Source organism: Ascaphus truei, chromosome 1, assembly GCF_040206685.1.
Source record: "Ascaphus truei isolate aAscTru1 chromosome 1, aAscTru1.hap1, whole genome shotgun sequence".
In the NCBI taxonomy this organism is placed as follows: Eukaryota; Metazoa; Chordata; class Amphibia; order Anura; family Ascaphidae; genus Ascaphus; species Ascaphus truei.
The window spans coordinates 199813601-199823774 of record NC_134483.1 but is presented as its reverse complement, the minus strand read 5'-3'; the positions used below and the strand labels follow the sequence as shown (position 1 = coordinate 199823774).

Sequence of the window (10174 nt, the reverse complement as noted above, 5' to 3'; positions counted from 1 at the left end):
TCAACTTTGAAATGGTTTATTTTATCAAAATTTTTGGCTTAAAATAAGTACAAAACTTAATCAAATTTGCACTGAATGTATGAAGGTCCTTATGTAACTTGTTACATATACTATAGGGTTAGATCCACACAACTGCGTTAAAATGTGGGCTTCTGATGTGACGTTACCTAAATAGTTACTTCAGTTTAGCAGGTATCAACAAAGCTAACGCTATACAGAAACAACGTCCATTTGGCAAACTGGCTGTATTGACGGGGATTTTCATTGCACAGACGCATTAACTAATACACATTTTTGTGCGAAATGTTTTCTGGCTTCAACATTTGTGGGCCTCCATGAATTAGCCTGGGTTACTTTAGTAGCCATGCTCATTCAAAGAGGGTTATCTCCCACATATCAGTTTCCTAGTGTGCATTGAGTGCATGCTATTGGGACCTTCCTGTCGTTGTCCCCCCCTGCTGGGGTACTTGCATCTTCAAGATCCTCTGTATTGTTCTTTATAGCTTAGCCTTCCCTAGTGCACCTGCTCGCATCACATAATGCTATTTACTCTAGGTAGAGCGGGTATCCTTCTTGTTTGTTTAACCACTCCACTTCCACTTCCTCCATCCTCTCTGGAGTCACCCAAGCCACCTCAAGAGCTACTGGTCCCCTCCAGTTTTGGATGTGACAGGAAGCATAGTGAGACTGGCAGTTCTTCCACAAAAAGAGGAGCTGATTTTATGTAAATATTGTTCTTGTTATTTGACCTGTCCATTTTTTCTCCCTTGATTGTTGGCACACAGTGAAGTAAGTGTGTGGAAATAAACATTTTTTTCACTACTTCTGTCTCTTTGTAATTATTGGTATAATATTTAGACATATTATTATACAGATAATTAATACTGTCAAAATTATATACCGTATTAGGTCAGACAAACCTATCCTACATTCACTTTATTCACTAAAAAATATAGTATAGTTTATTACATGAAATTCATGACACATTATCAGATCCATCTCTTGATGAGGTTCATATCTTATATATCTTTGTATGACACCTGTGTAATGAAAGGGTTAAGTTCTATACTCAGTACAATCATTTAGATAGCATGTAAGACTTGGCCTTTTTGCTTGTCGGCGATTCCCTAGAAATAACGCTATAATAATCATGGTGTGAATGTGAGTAGTGGCCGGTCTTGATGTGACCTAATTATCGCAACATTATTTCCATGCGCTAACATGAATGGAGGTTTGTGGATATTCGATGTTATGCTAATAGTTCATTAGCATATGATTTGCATAGTAGTAAGCGAGTCGTCCTTTAAAAGTTAGCGATATTTCTCTGGTTAACACGAGGGCATCGTAACACTAATCCGCTTTGTGAATATGCGTTCCAGATATCGAGACTTTAAATGGGGATAACGTCACAATAAATCATTTAATGGAGCTCTGAGGACCTAGCTCATAGTCTGAATTGTCTTTTGATGCATTGTATCGTGTTATGTATCTGATTGATACAATTTAAATTAAAACAGAATTATGTGTATTTTTTTTAATTTAATGATTAGTTTTATAACAATTTCAAGTTTAACATATTTTATGGTAGTTATACTGAAACATCTAGCTATGTCCCCCCCAAAAATCAATCTGTACCGTAAGCGCTGCTAATTCTGCACTAAGAATATAAACAGACTTTTTATGATTTACTCCAGGTTCAAAATTCACTTGCGTATGATTTTGATGCAGTTTGGCACAAGTAGAATTTTTTTTTAGCACATACCATTTAAATCTGTGTGTCATGGGCATCAAACTTGTTTGCTTCAATATACATGACTACAACATTTTTTGCACAAAAGCAAAAAATATGTTAGAAGATAAACCATAGTTGCGCACACTCAATATATTTCTTGGTTTACTTACATCAATTTAACTCCAAAAATTCCATTTGCTACGCTTAATACATATACCCCAATATGTTTCTAGATGTAGGAGTTATGTGGAAACATGTAAGGTAAACCTTACACTACTGTAGCTCATTCATTAGGGAATACCGTTCAATTAGAGATATTAATCTGATACAATGCTGATGAATGTAAAATAGTATTTTGGTAACATCTGATGTTGAGCATGTGCAACATGTGGATCTGAATATGTACATTTTTGCACAGTGGTGTAGGGTTGGAGAATGTACCAGCAAGACGACATCTGCTGAAAACTTGTCTGGAGAATGGAGCTACTGGAGCACCTGCAGCAGAACATGTAACACTGGAATTAGCAGTAGACATCGTAAATGTCTTGGGTAAAGTTAGATTTTTCTTATTAAACATTCCCCACTGATTAACTGTTTGAGAGTATATTGTTTAAAATGTGTCATTTTTTGCATTCATTTTTAAAAAGCATCTTTCTTGTTTTTCGCCCCTCATCTAGCCGAAGCTCAGAAGGAAAATATTGTCATGATCCCAAGATACAGTACAGAATCTGTGAAAATCCAAGATGCCCTGCTGGGGCCCCTAACTTCAGGGACTGGCAGTGTCAAGCTTTCAGCTTCCGATCTTCCTATGCGACGTATAAGCATGCAATCATTATTCAAGGTAGGGACATTAAAGCACACAACAAAATGTATGATATGATGTAGATGTATACAGTGACCATTGGCTTCACTGTATAGAATATCCAGCAGGCATTTTAATTACAGTGTATTAAAGTGAAGTAGTTATTAATATTGTATTTTGGTGGCAGATCACCAAAGAACTACCAAGATGAAACTCTTTTCGAAGCAAAGGCTTCTTTTATACCTTATCTTGATAGCATGTTAATAGATTATTGTACTATATTACTTCCTTGCTCTCCTTAGAATTGTGTGGTAACCAGCTTGACACAGTAATTTGTATTTTGAACCAAGTTTGATTGTTGGACAATATTTTTTTACCGTTATGTACATGGCTTAGGCTTGTCATCGGATTTCAGCAGGAAGGAATTAAGCCCTGCTAAATATAAGGGATTTAACTTTTCATATTTTACATGTCCCATTAAATACAAGCAATAAAAGTTTTTTTAGTACAGCCTTCTATAAAATGCACAAAGATTTCCAAGGTTTCATTTTTCCATCCCTCCATATGAAAATATGGAAAGATTTTTTTTATTTTTACATTTAGCAAAATGCTTTAAACATGTGCAATATATATTAGGATACATAAAATGTTGTAGTTGTAGATCCTTTATCTGCACCCACAGTGTTTAGTACCTCATTCTGGCATTGGGTTCTCTCCACTATGTGCAGCTATAAGAATTAACATTTAGAACGGAAATGAAGAAGTGAGCCCTAGAAAACGAGAACAAATCTAATCATGTTCCCTGAACGTCATTAGGGCAGTGAAGGAGTTAAGTCCTATGCTGTTTATTAAACGGTGATAACCTGGAATATTGGAATTGAAAGCTACAATGTTGCCGATGTGTAACATTACAGACAGGCCTTATAACTACTGTACTGCAGCTTGCCTGTGTAATCATTAAAATAATCATAGGCATACAGTACTTAGGATAAGGCCAGCCTGAGTATGGGCCAAAAATAGTTGAAACTGCATCCATCTAAATAACAATAATCATGTGATCCTGTTGGGAGTCAAAGTAACTGCAAAGACAAAGGCAGTCTGGGCTATAATTACCAATTGGTGCTAAACCACAAGGCACCTTACTGCATATTCATATTTTTATGTGGAATTTACCAAGCCTGGCATATAGTATAAGTGATTATTAAGGTAATTTCAAGATTTGTTTCTCTTTTTTAATGAAAAATGTAGTCAACTGGGATTTTAAAGTGGCAATCCATGTGTTTTTTTTGTTTTTTTTTGTTTATTCATTTTTCTTTTCATTTTTATGAAGCTTTAAACTGCAGAAAACTGCAGGAGATACCTTCGCCCCCTCATGAAGTACGTATCCCTAAAATCAAGGGGTCACCGGAGCTGAAATTAACTCCCTGCTTCAATCCTTGGATATAATTTCATGGGAAATAACGCCATGGCTTGCGTCTTTAAGATACACCTGTATTGGTATAGATTATTATCTTTGAATATGATGAAATCTTATCACAGCTACTGTATCCATATCCGTTACTGATATTCAACTAATTTGTTCATGTATTGCAGTTTAATTATTAGGCCTCTATAAATGTTGCCTTTTGCTTTACCACTGAAATATTTTACATTTCTTCGGGTTGCAGACACATCTTGCTCTGACATTTATAGGCTTATACCCATCTGCAATCTTCTGCGAACAGCATCATTCATTTTTAATTGTACTTTTGGCAAAAAGTGTTATTAAACAGCTTTAGCCTTCTAAGGGGCCTATTCATTAAACTTCGATAAGTTAATTGCAATGTGTTCGCATGTTCCTACCTTATGCTATGAAATATGTGTAACAACGGTATTCACTAAGAAAAATTGCATTTGCTATAGAGGACAAGGACGAGGAGCATAAGGCTGCGGTCCCACTGTGCACTGTGGCACGGCGCATGCACAACGCTTCACCGCAATCTGCGGTCCTGAGAGAGAGGGAGAGATTGCGACGGGAGGGGGTGTGGTGGGGTTTTGCGGGGGCGTGGTCATGACCTCATGCAGCTGGTTCTCCCCCATTGGCTGAGCCGCCAGCGGGGGCATGGCTATGCCTCCATTGCAAACTGTAAGCTCAATTTCACTGTCTCACTGAAAACCTGTCGCGCACCGCTGGGGAAATTTGCGCGACAAGGTAATAACTGGGACCAGGCTGACGGTGGGGGACGGTGGAGGGCGGTGCTTGAATGCACTGTGCACGCCAAGGCGTGCACTGTAGAGGGTACTGGGGCCGTGGCCTAACCTAATAGATATCTCCAGTTCTATATATGTCCCATTAAACCTCCCTCCAAATAAATTAGGGAGACATGCCTGTGCTGAAAAATGAACATACCTGAGGTGCCACGGTACATATGCTAATATCGACAGTATATAAAGTATATTTAAATGAGTCAAACATCTTAAAATATATCCTTAAGGCCAGTCAGTTTAAATACCCTTGTGATCAAGGGGGTGCTAGAGTCAGGCCCAACAGGATTAGAACACACAACTTCTGCTATTCAAGGAAGCAGCTCTAGCATTGAACTATCCCACATGCTGGGATATGCTGTTCTCACAGCATACTTTTGAGCTCTACTACTCACACCTGTAGCCCCCTCCCCAAGCTCCTTTACAGCAGTAAAACGTGTGAAATCGTATATGTATTTTTTTTTATATAAATCAGTTCTGTTATATTAGATAATAGTGACTTTTTTTTATTCAACTCGTAATGCCATTTTATTCAGTTTTAACACATCCTTTTATTTCTATAGCAGGTTTTAGCCCAGTTCCCAAGCAGTACAAGATCTTTGCAACACTTTCCTGTTTGTGATCATTTGTTGCCAATGTTCCCAGCAGTTTGAGCTGTGTACTGACAGGAAATACTTGCTCAAATATACTGATATGAATGCTTGTTCCGATTGTCAATATCACCAACGATTACAAATGGACACACACATCAATTGTTAGTCAAATATTGTTTATTGAAATACTTCGCTTCGGATTTCATATACAGGTTACAGCATTCAGGATACCACACACACCAGGGTAACCCCTTCATCCAATGAGATGCCTGATCGTTAGAAGTAAGCAATCGCAGATAGACAACTCTATCTCAGGAAAAGGAGGGGGGGGGGGAGAGGCCTCCCCTACTGAAACTAACAACATATTCACTGGATCATTAACTATTTGAGTACCAGTAAGCATTTATAAAGAACTTGACTAAGGCAGTCACTATAAAAGAGGAACTGAGCTGAAGCAGTTTCTGCACTGAAGCAATTACTGAAAAATAGGAACTAAGCTGTTTAAAAATCACAATTATTACAGTAACAGTAAGCATTTAAACTTAACCCATTACACGCTAGAAGGTTAACCCCTTACATGCCTAGGCAGACAGAAACAAGACAAACTCTATTCTCCCTACAAGCTGCAAACGAACAGTGGATAATGTTCCTTAGTAATATAAGGATAAATTGTAACTGCTGAGTTACACACACTGAAGGATTGATATAAACTGAAAGGCGGCCATTATGTTAGGCACATAATCAGGATTGTTAGAGAATTATAACCGGAGCACCAAACTATTGACAGCTTAGTTAAGAATGTATAATTATATATTATCACATGCTTCACATATAGAAAAAAAATAAGAAACCTGAGAGATATGTGACAGTGGAAGTTCCCAGCATCTGATTTATTTCAATGCTATATAGCAGAAATAGCAGATCTTGTGGGTTCTAATCCTGTTAGATCTGACACTAGTACCACTTTCATCACAAGGGTCTTTAAACTGATTGGTCTTTAGGATATATTTTAACATGTGTGACTTATTTAAATATACTTTGTATAGACATTATCATATCTCCCATGGTACATTAGGTATATTAATTTTTCAGCACAGGCAGGTCTCCTTAATTTATTTGGAGTGAGGATTGATGGAACATGTATACAATTGGAGATACCTATTAGGCTATGAAGTAGTCTTCCTTCTCTGCAATTTCCCTTATCGCCACCTTTTAGGTGGCGGGAAAAAAAGCGAGTGTTTAACCTGCGATTTGCATCTCATAGCTTTATGAATAGCAGTTACTAGTACAAATGCGACTTCGGCCATTTTTTCGAGAACCACATGGCTAATAAGAGCAAGAGTGCTAACGCTCGTTTAAAAGTCCTTTACGAGTGATTTTGCCACATTATCGAAGCTTTGTGAATAGTTACACATGCAAAATCACTTATCAATCACTAACAAGTGTTAAGTCCCCTATCCCTAGTTTAGGCCCCTAAATGTTACTATTTTACCATTTATAAAATCTGTCAATATATTTTGTATTCACCTTATGTTTAACTGTGATTTTGTTATCATTGATTTGTGAAATACATAACAGCATAAGTACAATACGCTTGTGTGCACAACAATTGTCTGCGGGGTGAACAGTCGGGAAATTGAGTGCAAAGCAGCACCTTGACCATGTTTCTTCTACTATAGTACAAAATTGAAATTTACAGTATGAAGAACTTGGGCCTAGATCCACATAGCTCTGTTAAATTAGGGCAAATAACATAACGTTACCTAAATAGGTAATGAACATTATGTTCCATGAGTTTAACGGGTATCCACTAAGCTAATACTACATGTTAAAATTCAATTAAATACACAATACACAGGGAAGGTTTTCAGCCTGACCCAATAGGTGTGAACATGGCTGAGAAGTCTTCCAGCTCTGCTGCTGCTCAGGGAGCATCAGGATCATTTACCTATGAGGAGTTGGAGAAACTCACAAATCGGGTGGGGGATCACCATTCCAAACTCTTAGGGGCACCGTGCTCCAAAATAAGCACTGCGGTGAAAAAACGTATATGGAGCCAAATCCTCACACAAATAAATGCCCTGGGCAATACTGTCCAGACTGTGGACATGCTAAAGAAAAGATGGACACAGTAGGTGGAAGCGCAAAAAGAAACTGGTTCATCATGCTGCCCAGAAAAGGCGCACAGGAGAGGGACTGCCACAAAAGCTACAACTCTCACCATATAAGAGAAGAGTGATGGAGATTATCTCACCTTCACAGGTAGTCGGCCTTCCAGCACTGGTGGACACAGAGGATCTCACAGTGGAGCAACCTTGTAAGTAAAAACAGACTACATATACTACATACACAGTGCACATCAATCTAATGTATGCATGGAACATTATACACAACCTTGTACAGTAGATCAGACACACATAAGATTACTGCACTACCCCCTATAGTTGTAATTTTGTATATATAATCACTCTGTTTTTGCACTGCACATTTTTCACTTTGAGTGTGATTTGCACTTCATTTTTTTCATTTGTACACATAAGATTACTGTATTATTTGCATGACAGTCACAAATATATGTAGTTGGTAGTTCTCACAATACCTTATGTGACATACTTAGATGTATGGACTCATACACACCAGTGTACAACTGTGTTGCCCCAAAGGCGGACAGCCTGTTGGGGCTCCTCAAGAACTGCTCCCCTCTGCACAGGACCTGCGTGCTAAGGGTTAACATGTGCTTGTACTTTTTGGAACGTCGGCCCCACCCACTGTAATGTTAATGAGCCAAGAGGACACAAAGATCTTTTTGTTCACAGCTGCAACAGATTCAATCTCAACCACCTCAGTGTACAACTGCATTGCCCCAAAGGAGGACAGCCTTTGGCGCAGCCAAAGGGTGTGAGCCGTTTGCTGCTGTTCGCTGATGTTTGGTGATGTTAAAGCTGCTCTATTTCAATCTGAAACTCATCATCCCTTTATCCCCTGTACTCAATTTTCCAACTCTATCGGTCCATGAAATGTCTGTGAATTCACTGTACTGTATAACCCTGTTCTTTTAATGTAACATGTATTTTTTATAACTCTGCCCAGGACATACTTGAAAACGAGAGGTAATTCTCAATGTATTACTCCCTGGTAAAACATTTTTATAAATAAATAAAAATAAATAAATAATCTTGAAGTGTACAACACACCATCCCTTGCAAATTACTGTCATTTTACAATAATTCTAAAGTAATCCTTTTGCTGCAGATATATCAAGACTAGCTGTACCCGGCATGGCAGACAAAGAAGCAAAAGTCTGCAGTGCTGTGACAGTGTCTACAGTGACCCCCTGCAGCCATAATCTTCCAGTAATGAGACCACCAGCGTCACATGTCCATGCATGACAGCAGCCCATGCTCCATTAAGGTGTCGAAGACCACGTAGAAGGAGGCCAAGTGAGCCTACTCTGACCACTGCCAAGAAGAGGAAGAAATACATTTACAGTAGTTTCGTTTTGTGAAATTTTGTCTGCAAATTTCAATGTGACATATTTTTCTTCCTGTTTATTTTCAATCACAGTGATTGAACGTTGTGTGCCCATACATGCTCAGTTTTACTATTTCTGTCTCTTTGTTATAATTGTTAGAAAAAAGTTGTAACCGTATTGTGCAAACATACTTTAGTAAGTAAACAATGTACTATAACATGGTAACTCTGACATACCTCTCCTACATTCACTTTAATCACTCAAATACATTATACAGTTTATAACATGAACTAAATTACACTTTAACAGATGCATCTCTATGTGTTTCTGACATTTATATTATTCATAATATATATCTTTGTATGACACTTCTAACAATTTCAATGTTATGATAATCACGGTCTGGCTGAGATTAACAGCTATTTAGGGTGTGACCTATTTATCTGGATGTTATTTCCCTGTACTAACATTACCGGAGTTTCATGGATCTGCAATGTTAGGCTAACGGTTCATAAGCATCTGATTTATGAGTAAGCCTAACATCCGTCAAAAGTTATCAACATGCTCTTTAACTGGTTAACTGTAGGTTATTGTTACATTTATCTCCCTAGTGGATAGAAGTATTGTTACTATAATTGTAGGTAACATTACGACAAATAGCCTAATGGAGCTTTATGAATCTGGCCCCTAGAAAGAAAGGCAAAATGTGAAAATGTGACAAAGCTTAGAAATACAAATGTCCTTGACCCATGGTCCCATAACTTTGACCCAAACACGTTTATCATTAAATTCAAACATTATATGACAAATAGATATAGTGTATGTGTAACAGGGTCTTATCCCTGTTAACAGGCTTGCCTCTAATCCAGCAGTGTGCTGGTTAAGTGCACACCTACAATCAACCACTCCACCTGCCTAATCACAGCTCTGTGAAAAAGCCTGTTCCCAGAAACAGGAAGAAGATTTTTCCTCAGTACACAAGGGTGCTGAGAAGAGGAAAGCAGGGAAGCCTGCACACAGAGGTCTTGAGCAGAAAGGCTCTGCTGAGGTCAAGACACCCAGAGACTTATATTCCTGGACACAGGGGACCCAGGAATCTACCGAGACTGACATGAAGCCTTGGAGAAAGGGACTAGTAAGTTAGCCCTTACACAGGGATAGGCATAGTTCCTGCAAACAGTCTGAGCAACAAAACCAAAGAAACACATCCAGGCAACAAAACTGCACTGCCTGTGAAAAATGTTGTGCATATTTTCCTGCATATAGTTCCTGCAAACAGCCTGAGCAACAAAGCAAAGAATCACATGCAGCAGAGACCAGAATTAAAGGGA

The 10174-nt window shown here is 38.3% G+C and overlaps 1 protein-coding gene across 2 annotated transcripts in view; it reads left to right on the top strand.

The window, feature by feature from the left end:
• ADAMTS19 (ADAM metallopeptidase with thrombospondin type 1 motif 19) overlaps window positions 1–10174 on the top strand; it is a 406770-nt gene that overhangs the window by 274112 nt on the left and 122484 nt on the right. For both annotated transcript variants that reach the window (XM_075600164.1, XM_075600173.1), the window contains exons 11-12: window positions 2151–2281; window positions 2410–2573. In XM_075600164.1, the coding sequence (XP_075456279.1) occupies window positions 2151–2281; window positions 2410–2573 (295 nt within the window). The remainder of the gene's footprint in view (window positions 1–2150; window positions 2282–2409; window positions 2574–10174) is intronic.